Source organism: Crocodylus porosus, unplaced genomic scaffold, assembly GCF_001723895.1.
Source record: "Crocodylus porosus isolate Cpor-Errol unplaced genomic scaffold, CroPor_comp1, whole genome shotgun sequence".
Classification (NCBI taxonomy): domain Eukaryota; kingdom Metazoa; phylum Chordata; order Crocodylia; family Crocodylidae; genus Crocodylus; species Crocodylus porosus.
The window spans coordinates 7,689,829-7,707,741 of NW_017728940.1; the positions used below are offsets into that span (position 1 = coordinate 7,689,829).

At 47.3% G+C, this 17,913-nt stretch overlaps 1 protein-coding gene across 1 annotated transcript; it reads left to right on the forward strand.

The window, feature by feature from the left end:
* Window positions 1-3,898: 3,898 nt before the first annotated feature.
* SMPDL3B (sphingomyelin phosphodiesterase acid like 3B) lies at window positions 3,899-17,121 on the forward strand. The gene is made up of 8 exons (XM_019548047.1): window positions 3,899-4,048; window positions 9,706-9,919; window positions 10,334-10,431; window positions 11,028-11,171; window positions 14,118-14,290; window positions 14,443-14,623; window positions 15,381-15,514; window positions 16,010-17,121. Exons 1-8 carry the CDS (start codon window positions 3,988-3,990, stop codon window positions 16,385-16,387), a joined length of 1,383 nt encoding a protein of 460 aa, XP_019403592.1. The 5' UTR covers window positions 3,899-3,987; the 3' UTR covers window positions 16,388-17,121.
* Window positions 17,122-17,913: the final 792 nt, after the last annotated feature.

Below are 17,913 nucleotides of genomic sequence, written 5' to 3' on the forward strand. Positions count from 1 at the left end.
CCTCGCACCCCACCCCACCCACCGTGGCTCGTCCACATGGCGGACAACACAGCAGCGCAGCCCGCAGCTCCCGCCGGCGCGCCGCACGCAGCCACCCAATCAGCGAGCGCGCCGCTCCCGCTCCGCCAACGCGCTAGCCAATCGGCTCCCGGGGAGACGACCTCCCAGCTATGTCCGGGTTCGGAACCGGAAGTGTGACGTCACTGGGGTAGAGGGGTGACTTCCGGAGGGGCGGAGCCGCTCCGAAACCTGCCCGGCAGTGCTGCTGGGGGCGGGCCGGAAGCCGCAGCGACGCTGCGTGGTTAGGTCGGTATTCCCGGGTCCTGGGCCCTCTTCCAGGCTTTGCACCAGTAGAGTCGTGAGCAGTGAAGTAGACGGGCTGAGCGGTTGGGGTTTTGTCAGGAAGTCGAATTGACTACTAAAGATGTAAAATAATGTCACGCACCAAGTACAAACCCTCGAATAACGGGCTGGGATTATGGGGCAAAATACTTGGAATCGCCTCGAGCCACAGGTCTCTGCAATGAGGGGACAGGTCTCAATGTCTGACCAGGGCACTGCCCGACCCACAGCTCAGGGTTTGCATGCCAGCCTGCCTGCTGGTGGCTGCTGAAGAGCTGTGCTAATAGGTGTTTTCATCCATCTATCTTCCACGTTGTGTTATTGCATGGAATATTATGCATTGATAAGGATGATTTATTTTGCAATTAATACCAGATTTACCCAAATCCAAGGTGGTTTTGAATGTAGGATGCTTTAAGGCCACCCCAAGTAAGCCAATTCCATATGTGGAAATTGAGAACGTACCAGCATTCTATAACTCGCTGTCATTTCCCATGTATAGAATCTGATTATTGGACGGTTGTCTTAAATCTGTCCTCAGCTGTGGAGGGGGAGAGGCACGGAGCCTGCCCCCTGCACCTAGCTCCCCTGCCACTTGACTCCCATGCCCGCACCCCTGCCACCTATCTCCTGATCCACAACTCACCACTGGGCCCTATTCACCGGTCCCGGGGCCAATTCCCAACCCACCCTGCCGCCTGATCCCTGTCACAACTGCTCTCCACCTCTGCTGCTGCCCAGGCCCCAAGATCTGCTGCCTTCTAATCCCAACGTGCACTACTGCCCAGTATCCTACCTGCTTCCCCATGTGTACAGCTACTTCTACCCATGACCCCTGCCGCTTCCCAACCCCCCCCCCCCGTGTTCTGTTGCCCAGTCCCCAACACATGCTGCTTCTGTTCTCATTAAATGCTCTAAGTTTCACTTTCTTATGCTCTTAGTACACAGGTTTAGTTTTCTTTTTTTTTTAAATAATGTACTCTGGTATTACATTGACCTGTGCCCCTGTATCTAATTTAAAAGTTACCATTAGTCCATAGGTGTCCAGGGTGATTGTCCAATTTTCAGAAGAATTAACTTCCTGTATTGTGCCAATGAATAATTCTTCCTTGTCCTTGTTGCATAGAGCATGCACCTGCTATTTCTTGTGTGGTGCATCCTGCTTGTTTCTGCAAACTTTTGCGAAGTGATTGAATCTTTAGCATTTGTTGTAGTGCGTACCAAATGCAGGGCACTCTATGGGTTTGTGGTAACCCCCACAGCATCTGTAGCTGACCAGTGTTTCTTCAAGCAATTCTCTTTGGCCTCCACTTGCCTGCTTCATAGTGGGATCCTCCTTCTGTATTATGTGTTGCCGTAGGTTTTTGTAGTCTTGTAATCATGTCTAGTTCATCTTGTTCTTCTTTTTCCTCCAGCTTCTGCAGTCTGTTATCTCAGCCTCTTGACACATTCTAACTGCTTTTTCCAAGTTAAGCTCAGAATCCTCTAGCAGTCTTTTCCTGAGGCTTGGATCCCTTACACCTAATACTATTTGGTCTCTGATCATGGATTCTTTTAGGTCTCCAAAGCTGCATGTCTGGCTCAGCAGTTTGGGGTCTTTGAGAAACCCCTCTATTGTCTCTCATTCTTTCTGCTGTCTCATGTGGAAATTATATCATTCAAAGATTTCATTTTGTTTGGGTATACAATATTCCTCAAACTTTTTTATTATTGTGCCATAGCTTTTCTGCTCTGCTTCTGACAGTTGTAGGCTACAGTATTATTATTATTATTACAGTATTAAATATATTTATTCAGAGAGCTTTCTTAGCCTACTGATCTGCTGTTCTCTCCAGTATTCCCTGGGCCAATGTAACAATTTATATATACCACTCTTAAAGGTATCCACACATCCTTCAGCTTTAAACCTCTTTCCACCATTCTAGTGCTTGTTCACAAGAATAAACTTAAGAATTGCCCCTAAAATAACTTCTTACCACAGTGAATCTTAATCTAACCTGGTTCAGTCTGAGCTTTGTGGATCCAGCAGGGAAAGTTTTGCCAGCTTATGATGTATCCCTACAGTTTGTATGGTATAGGTTCTGTGAAAGAGGCAGACTCAGAGTTATCAGTTGCTCTGAAAATCACCTTAACCACAGGCAATCATTAAAGTAAACACAATATCAAAAAACCTTTGTTACCTGGGCTCCGGATTTCCCATTTTCCACAGAAAAATGGAAAAAAATGGATTTTTCCTTTTAACTGAGAAAAATGCAGATTTCTTATTTTAACAGAGAAACATGTGGATTTTGCACCTTTGCAAAGAGCTCTCTGGAGGCTGGTAGAGCTCCTTACTGCTGTGAGACCTGCGCCACTTTGGCAAGGCAGCCCAGGGGCTGTGGGTGGAGAGTGAGGGGCCTGGACTTGAGTCTTGGTGAGCAGAGAGGGCAGGGGAACCTCTGATTTTCCATAATAAAAATCCCCCAAAATCAAATACCCAAATTTATAGGTATTTAGAAGTTATTTTATTACAGTGATTGAGGCATTCGTAGGCTTCCAAATTGCTTTAAAATGGTAAATATATCAATAAAACATTGTGTTCAATTGATACCTATATATATGGTGGCCTTTCATTTTAATTATGGATTTTGGGGGGGTTGATCAAAGAATCTGCACTTTTATCAGAGAAGTTGCAATATTTAAACAGAGAAAACCAGGATCCCTATTTATTACACAAGCAAGAAAAATCACATAAACAAGTAGGTGCAGATTGTACAGACTGAATATGAGAAATGAATGTCCCCAAACTGAAGTAAGATCTCACTCCGCATTTCTTATTAAAAAGCAGGACCTCTCTGCCCAAAAAACTGCCCCTTTTCTCTCCTAACAGGTTGCTAGCAGGTTACCCCAGCTTCTTCCAGCTGGGGGACTGGATCACTCAAAGCCTAGGGATCACTAGACCAAGAAATGAGAAGGGCTAGGTTTGCTATATGTAACTGCTGATGCTCAGGGTCCATGTTCCCTCCTCGCGGAGACATCTTACAACGAAGACTTTTCCAACACAAACCACTTTAGGTTTCATAATTCGAGGTTATGACATCTGGAAACTTAGATCCAGCCAGCTGGCAGATGGCTGGGGGCGAGAAGGGCAGGCAAGGAAAGCAGGGGCAAGGGGAAACTAGATCGTTTCCAGCTTCTTCCCCTTCCCCCATTAGATGTGTGTGATATATTAAAAGTCTGTTGTTCCCTAGCCAGGCTTTGCCTTTGTAGGATCTGAAAAGGACTGGTTCTACTTTCTGCATCAACCTGCTGTCTAGTGCTCTTTTTAGTCAAGATTTTGGACACACAATGCATCCTCCTTTTGAAAAAAGCGCACTCGCTAGCTCATGTCCCTTACTCACAGCGTACCAGCTCAGGCTGCTTACCAGTTTCTTTAGGAACAAGGGTCTCTCTACTACCTGTGATCCAACCTCCCAAACAGCAGCGGACTCAAAGCCACCTACTGGTAGAGAATAACTTGAGGCAAGGGGGAAATGCTCCAACAGCAAACTCTCCATGTCACGGGGCTGGGCTGGGATGAGAAGGCACAGGGATTGGTTTGCTGAAGCAGGTTATACGGGAAGTAATTAATTGGCAAATGGTTGCTGCCAACATTCCCTATTCAAGATGGAGCCTTTGAAAGTTTTGTTACTCCTGCTGCACTGCAAGTTCACCGTTGCCACTACAGGTAATTCAATTCATAGTGCTGCTGTTTTCAATTTTTCTTATAGCTGTGTGATTTTTTTCAAGGGCTGAGAGATGTGTTCTTGCTGAGAGGAGGTTTCTCAGCATTTGATTTTCTAAGCCAAATGTGTGGCTTGCTATTGAAATGCTATAATCCTCTGACTTTTGAGGCAGAATGTGGTGGCCTGTCTTCAGGGGTGTAGGTTGCGGCTGTGTTGGTCTAAGGACATCGACAGACAAGTTTCTTTGGGTGAATCTGGTATCTTTTATTAGACTAACTCAGATAGTTGAAAAAATTCTTCTTAGCAAGCTCTCGGGCACAAACACCCTTCATCAGGCTGAGGTAGACTGTCTCGGCATTCACAAGGTTTATTCCAGTGGCCTCGGAAATAACACGCACAGGACGAGGCGGAACAAGGCAACTGGGCGTCCAAGGCAGCAGTGATGCAGAGGCAGTGGCAACTTCCAGCTGCCCCCATACTGCTGGTGTATCTGCAGCAGTGGCATCTCAGTGCCTGGGTTGTTTTCCTGGTTGCCCTGCCTTAGTTTTGCTACTGAGCCCAGTCAGGAAACACAAAATGAGACACAGTGGCTCAGTCTCTGCTCCAATTACTGCAGAAACATCATGAACTTAAAAAGATTCCCTTCTATATGCATATTGTTTGTACTCTGAGCAACACAGGAAATCCTTATAATAGACAAGAGGGTGAACAGCTTGCTGTAGGTTGAGTAGCTCTGCTGAGTATGGTCAGTAAAGGAGAGGGTTTTGGGGCAACAGGGAAAAGAAAATATTTTAAAAGACAGGAAATGCATCTATAAAGCAACAAACAGCTAGAGTCCTCAGGGCAAAAGTGGGGCTAGGATGTCATTTATGAATCGGACTCTAAGCTGATGTTCCTTTAATTATTATTGCTTTTAGACATCATGAACTGCCCCCTCCCCCCCCCCGGTGATGACAGATTTGGACTCTGTACACTGTAAAGAGGTGGGAATGGCATGGCAAGAGGTAGATTCAGGTTCCTTTGTCCATCTGCACTCTCAGCAATTCCCTGCTGGTAACATACAAAAGTCTTGGGTCTGGGCCTGTGCAACTCTAAGATAGCACAAATCCTTGGTGTGAGGCCAGATTACTTGGCCAGAACTGTGCTGTAGTGCTTAGGAAGTTGTCTGTCTGGTCATTTGTCCTTCTTCCAGCAAGCCTAAGACAGGCCAGGAACTTTGCCATAAGGATTTTATGGTGCTTGCAGCAGTGTATGGTGTTTCTGGAATGACTGATAAGCTAAAGTAGTGCTGATCAGGACATGATTTTGCATGCTTCTGGCAGCACACCCATCTCCCAGCAGCATAATACCTGTGGTTTGGCAGGCTGGAGAAAGTTGCAGCCCAATAGCTCACCAGAACTTATACCCTGAGCTTCCATGCCATCTTCAGGCTATAGCTGTCAAGTTTTCCAGGACAGTTGCTGCTCTTCTACTAGAAACCATGAGTGTACAAATGCTCAAGATTTTTTCCCTAGAGCAAATATAGCCACTTCAGGAGAAAAAAGAAACTGGGAACCGCCAGGGTTAAATTGCTCCCAGGAGATTTTCTCTTGGGAGAGCAAATATTTGTACTTTTCCTTCTAAGAGAAGTAACAGCACAGTCCTCCAGCATCCCAGGGTGTTGTTCCTGCCTCTCCCAGCAAGACAGTGAGACATTCTACTGCACACTGTACTAATCTAATAAAGTAGTGTCACCATCTACACGTGTGCAATTGCTATGCAGTAGATTGGTCTAATGTGCCATTTTCTAGTACTTGTAGATATTACCTGTAGCAAAGTCTAATGCCTGTAGATAGTACCTGTAGCAAAGTAGATTAGACTAATGTGCCATTTTCTAGGACCTGTAGCAAACTGCTTCTGGTCAGCCTAGGCATCAGAGGCCCATAGGGGGCAGGGAGAGCTGTCCCAGCTACCAGGATGCTGCCTACCAGCCATGTGGAGATTGGGATGGGTCCCGATCTCCATGTGCTGGGATAGCTGTCCAGGCTGCTGGGCCCCACTCTCTATGGGGCTGGAAGGCAGCTGCCCAGCAACCAGGACTGCTCTCCTCTGCCCTGCAGATATCGGGACTAGCTCCCATGACCCCTGCCAGCCCAGGGCTGGCACCTGGGGGAGCCTGGAGCTCCCCTTGGCTTGTGCAGGGGGGCAGAACGGGGCAGGAGCAGCCCTAGACTGAACTCCCATCAGGAGCAAATTTGCTCTTGACACGCACATGTTCAGATGCATGTCGGAGCACAGTTTAATGCATCTGAATTTTCTGCACAGAAAATTCAGGCACATTAATTGCGTGTGTAGATTACCCAGTGTGTCACTGGGGCTTGATTCTACTGGTCTAACCAAGCAGGGAACAGAAAATGCATCTCAAAATCCCCACATTGTGCTGCAGGGAGACACAGACTGACCCTGAGTGGTTGTCTACACATGCTTTAATGCACTTTTCCTAATGCACATTAAATTTAGTACCTCCAGGCATTTTTACACATGCAAGCGTCACAGCACCGGGCACTTTGAAAAGTGCCTGGCCCTGCAACACTTGTAGTTGTATAAGCAGCAAAATGTGCATCAGCACTGAGAAAATGGTGGCAGTGCACGTTTGAACTACAACACATCAGAGGTGCTTTAATTCCCAAGTGCACTGCCACCATTTTCTGCGCGCTGACACACATTTTGCCACTTGTACGATTGCACATGGCACAGCACAGTTCGCCTCAGCTCACATACAGAGCTTGGTTAGAAGTAGGGGATCTCTGGTGCATCGCAGGACCGAAAAGTATGTGTATAAATGCCCTCCAGCGTGAGGTACTAAATTAAAGGGCGGCCTAATGCACAAATGCATAGTAGCCCAAATGCACGCTTTTTGGTTACACTTAATGTGTAGTAGCCTATTTTACAGTGTATTAGTGTAATAGCATAGTTTTTTACATGATGCTTTAATGTGCAGTAAAATAGGCTACTGTGCATTAAAGTGTACCTATAGATTCACCCAGCAATGCTTTCACAGATCTCTGAGCAGTGGCTATCGCTGAGCAGCCAGAAACAACCCCACCACACTCCTCTCTCATGTAAACAGGACTGCTGGGATCACCATTACCCTAGTGACAGAAAAAAAACAAAGTTCCATGGTTTTCACTTCAGAGCTCATGACTAGGCCAAGTCTGAGCAGCTGGAGCATGTACAAGAGGCTCTGGTTAAGCAAAACCAAAATATTCTCTGAGGTTTCCACCAGCGTACAAGCCAACAAGGTCTCTGCCACGTTGCTTTTCATACAATCCGGAGACATGCACAGGAAATATATCCCTTGTCAGCCCCTAATCTTTAAGGGATGCCATGAGACCTCATGCAATGTTAACGCTGTTAGGTGTGCAAACATGATTCACAAGATAAAGCCAGTGATTTCAAATAAGTATCCATAGTGTTAAAAATGACCTTTTGTGGTCTTTTTGAGTTCTTTGCAATAGAAAAAAATGCTATATTCTGGAAGCGAAAAGTGAAAACTAAGAGCTGGCATTTTCTGAAGGGTGCCTTGAGCCTAAAAGGTTGAGAGCTACTGCCCTAACCCCATTTCTCTTTGATGAGAGAAGCCCAGGCCCAGGCTAAATGAGTGCAGGCAGTTCCTTGTTTTGACTGTAGCAGTAGATATTGCATTTGTTTCTGGACAAGTTGTGCCTGTGTTTGTCTTGGAACAGAAATATCTCAGGATTGATCCCACTCATTGCCCTTCTAATCAGGGGTTTAAGAGTGACTGAATGTATTGCCACTTTCCTGCTATTGATTCAATGATTCAATCCCAGGTGAAGAGTTCAGACACACTTTGCAGTGTTCCAGAATAAACTGTTAGCAGGGCTGTGCGAAATGGCACCGTTCTGTTTTGACTTGCGTTTTGACAGAATAGCATTTCATTTTAAATTTCATTTCGATTTGAAACTGCTGTTCCATTTCATTTAGTCGAAACAGTTTAGCTGTTTTGACATTTCACCCATAAGCTATAATGGGGAAGCTTGAAACAGCCTATAACTTTGTCATATCTGGCCTGATTTGGATACAACTTGTAGAAATGGTAGTCCCTTCTGAGGGTATAAAGCCTGCCAAGTTTCAAGGAGATAAGTGCAGGGTTTTCAGGGAAACTGCACCTCAAAGTCTTGAAAGCAAAAAACTCATGTCACATGTATGTGTTAAGCCACAGCAGAGTCACAGCTGCAGGCTTGCTATCCCCTGCTGAGGCCACAAAGCCTGATGGCTTTCAAGGAGTCAGGTGCAGGGGTTTGGGGGAAACTGTGCCTCTGGCTGCTGACAAGCAAAACTCGTGACATGGGTGACACTGTGTGTTAAGGTGCAGCAGGGTGAAAGCTGCAGGGATGGTAGCCCCTCCTGTGGCCACAAAGCCTGCCAGCTGTCAAGGAGGTAGGTGCAAGGGGAGTCTGAGTTCTGGGGCCCTGCACCTCTAGCTGCTGACAGGCAACATTTGTGACATGGGTGGGTGACATTGTGTGTGTTAAGGTGCGCCCTCACCCAACTGACACCAAGGCAGAAAGCAGGGCAGTTCAAACAATGCTGCCTTCTTCGCAGTTTTTCTATCCCTCCCCCAGACCACTGGGATAGAAGGGGACCTCAGGAAAGGATGACAGTCACTGGCCAGCTATGCAGTTAATAATGAGAGCAGTCCTTTCCCCACCCTCCCCCCTTTCCTCCTCCCTCACCTTACTTTAGTTTCTGTTTCCCTGCAGGCAAGCCCAGCTTGAGTTTTGAAACTTGAAATGTTTCAAAATTTTCAAAACATTTTGACTTTCCTCATTTCATTTCAAGGCTGTTTTGAAGCTCTCTGTTTCATTTGAATTTGCTGTTTAGAGCTCGAAATAAGTCGAAACAGCGTTAAACAAAACTGCCGGCAAAATTTCACATGGCCCTAACTGTTTGTACTTCTAATTTTGTGAACCTTTTCATTCCCAGAAGATAAACATGGACATCTGAATGACTGTACTTTGTCCTGTGATAAAATGATTTATTGCAAGACAAATGTGATGTCTTCTAGTCTCAAAACCCATCAGAGATTTTAGTTGCTCTGCAGGCTTGCAGGGAGCTACCTGCTGTGGCTTTTTTGCTCACCTACAGTCTAGTGTCTCCCAGATGGAAGTAGAAGGCCTCAAACCCACTTCTGATAAAGTGCTGCTGAGTTTATTCAAGCTGTGAAATATGACTGATTTATTGTGGGAGATTAGCTAGGTTATGGATTGCCCACCTAAATTCTGCGATATTGGATTATTAGCATCTCATAAACACTCAACCTTGCAGTGCACTGTGCTGTGGGTTGTGCTGCTCTGCAATGTTTCCACTAAGGAAATGATTTACACTGCACTGCATTGTGATATTTATATTGTTGTGTTGAGTTGCACTGTGCTGGGCTACACTGTGTCACACCAATGGCTTTAGAGCTATGCTGGTAAATTGCCATAAAAGATGCTCTCAGTTTGGAATAGCTGGCACTGCGTGGTGAACTCTTTCAATAAAACTATAGCAGTGTGAGTCTACCATCATAATACTTTATGACTCATGACTCCCCCACTGGCCAGCTTTTCCAGGTGACTGTTTTCACTGCACTACCATGTTTCTTTGTCTTTGTTAGGTCACTTTTGGCATGTCACAGACCTCCACTGGGATCCTGAGTACACCATGACAACAGATCCTCTCAAGGTGTGTCCATCTGCTGGATCCCAGCCAGTATCCAGTGCTGGGATGTGGGGAAATTACCTGTGTGATTCTCCCTGGAGTCTCATAAACTCCTCCATTTATGCCATGAAGAACATTCTGCCTGCTCCAGATTTCATCCTTTGGACTGGGTAAGGAAGCCATGCCCAGCAGTGGCAGAAAGGACGTGATCACAAGATAAACTTATAAATGTCATTTGGGATGCCATGTACAGGAGTACTTTCAATTCCACTCCCAGGGAAATGTCAATAGCTTAGCGTTCGTGCTGTTGCTCTGTGGCCAGCAATTGCAAACAAATAATTGTAGTCACATCTTCCTTTCTGTTCTTGAAGACAACTATCTTCTATTGCAAATGCCAACTGTTCATACTTCTCTCCCAAAAGAATCCCCACTGGCTTGGCTGTACAACCATGAGATTTTAAAGATTATAAAGTCTGAGTTGCCATGCACACCACTATCTGCACCACAAAAGGCTGTCCCTGTTGTGCTACACAGGCTGTTCTGATCCACTGCTAGCTGTATCTGATATCTGTGCTGTTTTCTAGTGATGATACACCTCATGTCCCCAATGAGAGACTCGGAGAAGAAGTGGTGCTGCAAATAATTGGAAATCTGACTGCTTTGATAAAACACGTATTTCCAGGTATGATCTGGCAAACAACGAAGGGGGAAGTGTAATGACTATCTCACTGCAGTGCCTCACTGGGAGGAAAAAGCAGTTTGGGTATGCAGAGACAGGAGAGCTAGAAAAGGAGGGCCATCTAAGGGATCAGAGCATAAATGCAGCAGGCACTAGAGTTATTTATCTCATTCCTATAGGTTGTACATAGAGGAAGTAAGGAGGGTATCTGGCTTGTCCTCCTTGTTCCTAGTTACCTTCACTGCTGAAAAGAAAGACACACTGCAAGAGGGGAACTTTGAAAACAAGCAACTTTTAAAAAATTCAAGGTGGAGAAAAATCTGACAAATCTGCTGCTGCTTGAACCTGTCAACAGTGGGGGAAAAGCATTTTACCAGCTCCATGGCATCTTGGTCTTGGTACAGAGTCTAAATGTACTGCATCCCCTGTTCATGGCAGCACAAATATGGGGCCTTCTTCTGAACAGTGCTGTATCCCACTGTCAGACCCCTGCACCATTTTATTACCTCCAAAGCTGTAAGCTCACTTGGCATTCTTAAGCATTGGTATTCTGAAATAGGCAGACATTTCTTAATGTTTCCTCTTTTGTTTCCTTGTAGACACTAAAGTCTATTCTGCAATGGGCAATCATGACTTCCACCCCAAGAACCAGTTCCCAGGGGAGAGGCACATGATCTACACCAAAACAGCTGAACTGTGGCACTCCTGGCTCAGCAAAGCTTCCCTTTCAACGTTCATAACAGGCAAGCCCTGAACCTTTGGTACTGCTGCCTCATGCTGTCTGCATTGCTGAGATGAAGGAAAGTCCCTGGGCTATTCTTGGGGCATGCTTTTCTTGCTGTGCTGCTAGCAGTGTTGCCATCCATGGAGATGGCAGTTTTGGGGCCATATCTGTACCTGGGGGAAGGGCCTAACCTCACACCACTGACATGTGCTGAATTCACTTTCTCTGGGGAAAAGAAAAGCCACTTCCTCATGTTTTCTTTTCTCACTACCACATAAAAGAAAGTCCCAGTGCTGTGCCTCAGTATAGAGGAACTGGAGGATTGCATTGTAATGAATATAAAGGGGATGTTTTAATAATACTGCTGGATCCAGATGCACCAAGTTCTTTTTGGCTCTCTAGTGCCTAGACTGATGTCTACAGACTGTCATCATCACACTAGATCAGGGGTAGGCAATGTTTTTTTGGCCGGAGTGCTGAAAAGCACCACAATGCCTACCTTGGAAGATGCTGGAGTGCCAGCATGCCAGAAAAACAAAATGAGGGCAGAGGGTACATGGCAGGACATCCTGCTTGTGCCCCTGCCCCCAGCCCAGGCTCTGTGGCTGTCAGTAGCTACCCTGGCTCTGGGTAGCTGCTGAAAACTGGGCTTCTCCCAGCAGGGCTTGCAGCATCCCAGCTGTGTGCTGGGAGCAGCCTGGGCTCCTGGCCGGCAGCAGCTACCCAGAGCCAGGACCAGCTGCAGCCAGGAGGCTGCAAACAGCTGTGCTGGGTTTTGAAGCCCCAGCATCAGCTCTGTACCAGAGTGCACACGTGCCTCGGAGCAGGTGGTAGGGGATGGGCCTGAGGCAGTACAGCCCCGGTCTCTCCCCCACTCCCAGCACAGAGCTGGTGACTGCGCAGTTGTTTGTAGCCAACCTCAGCTCTGAGCAGCTGCAGCAACCAGCAGGCAGGCTACAAACAGCTGCACCGGGCTCCACGGCTCCAGCATCAGCTCCATGCTGGTGGCAACTGCGTGTGCACCTCGGGGCAGGCTGCGCTGCCCCGCTGTCTGCTCTGAGGTGCATTCACAGTCACCATCAGCATGAAGCTGATGCTAGAGCTGTGGAGCCCGGTGCAGCTGTTTGCAGCCTGCCCGCTGCTTGCTGCAGCTGCCCAGAGCCCAGGCTGGCTGCAAACAGCTGCGCCGGGCTACGGAGCCCAGGCACCAGCTCTGTGCCAGGAGCGGGGGAGAGACCGGGGTTGTGCTGCCTCAGGCCCTGCCCCCACCACCCACTCCAAGGCATGCATGCGTGCGCTGGTACAGAGCTGATGCCTGGGCTCCAGAGCCTGGCACAGCTGTTTGCAGTCTCCCAGCTGCAGCCGGCCCCGGCTCTGCGTAGCTGCTGCAGGCCAGGAGCCCAGGCTGTTCCCAGCAGGCAGCTGGGACACTGCAAGCCCTGCTGGGAGCAACCCGGGCTCCGTCGCTGCCAGCAGCAACCCAGAGCCGGGGCTGGCTGGGTTGCGCCAAGCAAAATAGCCTTGCATGCCATGCTCAGCACATGTGCCAGGTGTTGCCGACCCCTGCACTAGATCTTCCTTAACCTTGCTTGACTTAAGCAGCCATGGAAAGAATTGCTGGCTATACTGCAGGTATTTTGTTCCCTTAGCCAGTATTTATCAAATGAACAGAAAACTCTCAGACATGTGCAGGACCACACTGAGCTGGGTTCACTCTGGGCTTCTTTACAAAGCATATCCTAACCTTTGCGTGACCTAGCAGAAGCTCTGAGAGCACCAGTGCAGAAAGATCTGAGCAGACTACCAGATGACAAGTGCAGCTGGCAGCAAAGATAGGGAAGGAGTCAAACAGTGTAGAGTAGTGACAGAACAGATTAGGAATTAGAGAAGTAAATCAGCAGGGCTGGATTGGACGCACCCTCGGGTACTGAAGGAATTGTCTAAGGAAATTTCAGAGCCATTAGCTATCCTCATTGAAAACTCATAGATGAAATGACTGTATTTACAAATACAGACTATGGAATGACTGGCTAGGCTGCAGTACTGTGGAGAAGGACCTGGGGGATCTGGTGGACCATATAAGCCAGCAGTTTGCTCTTGTAAGAAAAAACAAAAAACTAAAAAGGCAACAGTATATTGGGGTGTATTAATAGGAGGGCCACCTGCAAGTCAAGAGAAGTGATTCTTCGGCTGTTTTCAGCACTGGTGAAGCCTCACATGGAGTACTGTGCCCAGTTTGGGACCCCACACTTCAAGAAATATGCAAACAGATTGGAAAAAGCCCAGAGGAGAGCCATAAGGATGATTAGGGGCCTGGGAAGCAAGATTTATGAGGAAAGGCTGAAAGAACTAAGATTATTTAGCTTGGAGAAGAGAAGACTGATGGGGGATTTGATTCCAGTCTTCAAATACCTGAAGGACAGTTATGGAGAGCATAGATGTGGGTTTATCTCTGGCTGCAGGGGACAGGACTAGGAGCAAAGGCCTCAAGCTGCAGCAGAGGAAATTTAGGTTGGAGATCAGGAGGAACTTTCTGGCTGGGAAGGTGGTCAAACATTGGAACAGGCTACCTAGATAAATCGTTGAAGCTTCATCTTGAAAAATTTTCAAGAGCAGGTTGGATAGACACTTGGCTGAGATGATTTGGCCAGGGATGATCCTTCTTTGAGCAGGGGGCTAGATTAGCTGACCCCATAAGGTTGTGTATCCCTTTCATCCCTTTTTTCCTATGTTCTTATGGTCTTACGACTTTACTCAAATCACGGTGTCATCTGATCTTGTTACAATTAGAGAACTATAACGCACAGTGTTCAAAGTATTGGCAGCGGCTGGCACCTTATCCAGATTAGGGCTCTCATCATTTCTGCACAAGTGTTGCTGAACAAGAAGAAGAAACGGGGTGTTGAGAGCACAAATCTTCCTGGCCATTCCTTCATGTCCTTCTCTTGCTGGGTATGTTTTGCAGGTGCTTTCTACAGTGAAAAGCTGGTAAGCCCAAATTCAGCAGGGCGAATTATTGTCCTCAACACTAATCTGTACTACACCCAGAACAATCAGACTGCTGATATGGAAGACCCAGGGGGGCAGTTCCAATGGCTGGAAGATACGCTGAATAATGCCTCAAAAGCGGGAGAAGTGGTAAAAATGCTTTCTTAAGGGATTCCCCCACCTGCCACGTGCAGTCTCTCTTCCACTTCTGAGCCCCCTTTTATCTGAAAGTCTGGATAGCCTCTCCTCTGCTTAGAAACCTAAAGTTAGTCTGTACTCAGCTTGGTTCCTCATTTTGGCAGGTCTATATTGTGGGGCATGTTCCACCTGGCATCTTTGAGAAGAAGCGAAGCAAGCCCTGGTTCCAAAAGCAGTTTAATGAGCGCTATGTGGAGATTGTGCAGAAGCACCACAGTGTGATAGCTGCCCAGTTCTTTGGACACCATCACACTGACAGCTTTCGAATGTTTTACAGCAATACAGGTACCAGTCCTCAGCCTCATGTAATGTCTTCCCCAACAGCCTTGTCCACACCAGCAGAGTGCACATTGCAGATAAAGATTTTCATAGATCACTCTCTGAATGCATTTTCCTGGAAATGGTTGACATTCTTGGAAAGGCTTGTTCTGAATCACAACCCCTGAAGCGGCATGGGCCGGCCTTTGCTCTAGTTTTTTCTGGCATAGAAATTATTTCAGTACTGTGCAGAGGGATACTTATTGCAAACCACTGTCAGCCAGAGGAACCATGCCTATGAAACTATTTGTCCAGACCTCCTTCCTCCCACCCCTTGGCACGGCTAGAACAGTTCTCTGCAGGTGTGCTCTTCTCTCCTGCAGCATAGTGGGATAGCTGCACAGATTTTTCCAGCATGTGTAACCTTTAGGCTGGTGTGCTAACTTATACACCTCTCTCTTTCCCTTTTTGTGTGTGATCTGCAGGGAATTTCCCTGTTACACCCCTCCTGTTTTATCTCAAGCTGCAGAGATAAGTGCTGTACATTTGGCTCAAGAGGTCCCCACTTTGGCCCCTAGTATCAGCCAAGATGATGGCTGGCTGTGCTTTGTGAATGTAGCTAGGCAGTCCTTAACATGGCTGGCAGATGATTGTGTTGGGGAAAAAAGTGACTGTGTGTAGTGGGTGGTCAGACAGAAAGACCACATGCTGGTGACCCTGCATGGTGGTTGTAGTGTGGACTGGGCTCTACCCACTCATGGACTCTTTTGCCTTTCTGGTAAAGGTTCCCCAATCAACAGCCTGTTTTTAGCCCCTGGAGTGACTCCCTGGAAAACAACGTTACCTGGTGTGCACAATGGAGCCAACAACCCAGGGATCCGGGTATTTTACTATGAGCGAGACACGCTGCAAGTGAAGGTAGGAAATACCTCCCACATTCTGTAGTGCAGCAACATGGGGGATAATTTGATTAATGCCTTCACAGTGTATTAATGAAGAGCCAGGGACAGGCTAAGTCCAGGGATTCAGGGGAGTTGGAGGCAAAATATTCCAGCATCACAGTTCACAGGCAGGTTTGATTTCAGTAGGGCAAAGGCAGGAAGTGGAAGTGCTGGGGAAGGGGGATATAGGACAACAGGTTTCTGAACCAAGCCACAAGAGTACGTGCATACACAGGCACTTCTGGTGGCTTCCTGTGTCTCTACTCAATACCTGCCCAGCCACATACCTCTGCTTTCTGTTCTCTATGCATCATAGGTGTAAAGAGGTAGTAAATGCCTCACGCCAGTGCCTCTGAATGGGAAAGCTTCTATAGCTAAGTCCTTAGATTGGTTGGATTAAAACGAACAGTGGAGCATTGTTTTTCTCCTTTTTGTCCTAAAGCTATTGTTGGTTTCCTCTTTCTTGCTGCAGGATATGGTGACTTATTATTTAAACCTCACCCATGCTAACATGGTGGCCCCAAGATGGGAGAAAGAGTATCAGCTGACGGAAGCCTTCCAGGTCCCTGATGCCTCTGTACACTCCATGCATATGGTGTTGGAGAAGATCTCTAAGGACAAAAACTTCTTCCAACAATACTATCAGTTTAACTCTGTCAAGTACGACCTCACGGAATGTGATGAGACCTGCCAGACTGACCATGTATGTGCAATTAGGGAGGTTGATTTTATGAAATATGATGAATGCATTAAAGTTAGGAGCTTTGGTTCTGCATCTGCTATCCCAGCCAAAGCTCTTGCATTCCTCTGCTTACTCTTGGGACTCCTCAGTTTCTACAGGAGCTCTTGATGACCCTGACTAGTCCCCAGCTAGTCCCCAGTAAGGAATGGTATCCTGCCTGATGTCAGCCTCTCCAGTTCCTAGCTAAAAACCCAGGTAAAGGCATTCATGTCCCCACTGTAGTGGTAGCAGAGGTCACTTCATGAGATAGCAGGTTAAGTAAAAGGTGAGGCTTGACCTGCTGACATGTGCAAACCCCAGACTGTCTTTTCTTATCTAGGATTTCACCTCCAGATAGGCAACCAAAAATCAGGGCATACTTCCTAACAAGGACACAGCTAAAGTGAGTGGTACGAGGTAGCAGCAAGTTAAGCATGGTTTATCAATCAAGCAAGTTGTATTCAGTTCTTTGCTGTGGGAACTTGGGTAAGTCTCTTGGGCTAAGATTTTCCAATATCAGTGCCAAAACTTAGGCTATATTAGAGGTGGTCTATTTCCAAATGCTGGGAACCCAGCAACTCTAACCTAGGTCAGTGCATGGCCAGCGCTCCTGAAAGCACATCATTTGTTTAAATTCCTAAGTATGGATGGCAGAGCATGACTTAAGGCACTCATTTTAAATTTTTGATTCTTAGTGGGTATTTTTAAGGAAACCTGGGGCACTGCTTCCCCCTCATCCCACACGGATCCCTACCCTTTGCCACAGCTCAGAAGGGCACCAAAGAGCGCCAAAATACAAGTTTGCCCAGGGCGCCATACACATGCACACAAGCAGCCCTTGTCCACAGCATGACTCTCCCCCTGCCCCATCCTGCCTTAGCCTGGCCACTCCCTGCCCCTGGCAGTAGGAGTGGTGCTCACTCCACCCCACCCGCCCTGTCCCCAGCCACAGTTCAGGAGGAGCTGGGCCAAGCAGTGGGGATGGCATGGCCTTAGTCTGGGACCTTTGTTTCCATTTTCACTAATCAGTTGGGACAGTGGGATGGCCCACAAAATCCAGGACTGTCCTGGTCAAACTGGGATGTACGGTCACCCTATTCCTGACCGACCTCTGCTCTGTGTCCAGCCTGACTGCTTACCATGTAAAGCACCCTGAGACACACAAATGAACTGCAACATCCTAACTGTCTGTGGACACCTCCCTTCCCATTCTTGATCAATTCATCCCAATTCCCGTTCTGTCCAACATTACAAGGATCGCCCTGTCCCATCTGTTATGTCCCACCTCAGGTTCCCTTCCATTCACATGCATGTAGATGCTTGCTTTACCTAGGGCAGGGGCAGGCAATTATTTTGGGTGGAGGGCCACTTACTGAGTTTTGGCAAGCCATTGAGGGCCACATGACAGGCAGCCAGGGCAGATGAAAATTAATTTTCTAAATTTTTAGGGGCCCCACAGGCCAGATAGAATGGACTGGCAGACCACATCTGGCCCACAGGCCACATTTTGCCCACCCCTAACCTAGGGGGTAAAATTAAATGATGGACGTCCTTTCCAGCCATACTTCTCTATGATTCTATGATGCAGCAGCTGCTGTTTGGGAAGGAACTGTCCAAAAAGGACTGAATCTACCTTCACTTGACTTCAGTGCTGT

Coding starts and splice junctions, on each gene's coding strand:
- SMPDL3B (XM_019548047.1), top strand. CDS start 3,988: ATGGAGCCTTTGAAAGTTTTGTTACTCCTGCTGCACTGCAAGTTCACC. Junction 14,291..14,442: donor CCTCAAAAGCGGGAGAAGTG/GTAAAAATGCTT, acceptor TCATTTTGGCAG/GTCTATATTGTGGGGCATGT. Junction 14,624..15,380: donor AATGTTTTACAGCAATACAG/GTACCAGTCCTC, acceptor TTTCTGGTAAAG/GTTCCCCAATCAACAGCCTG.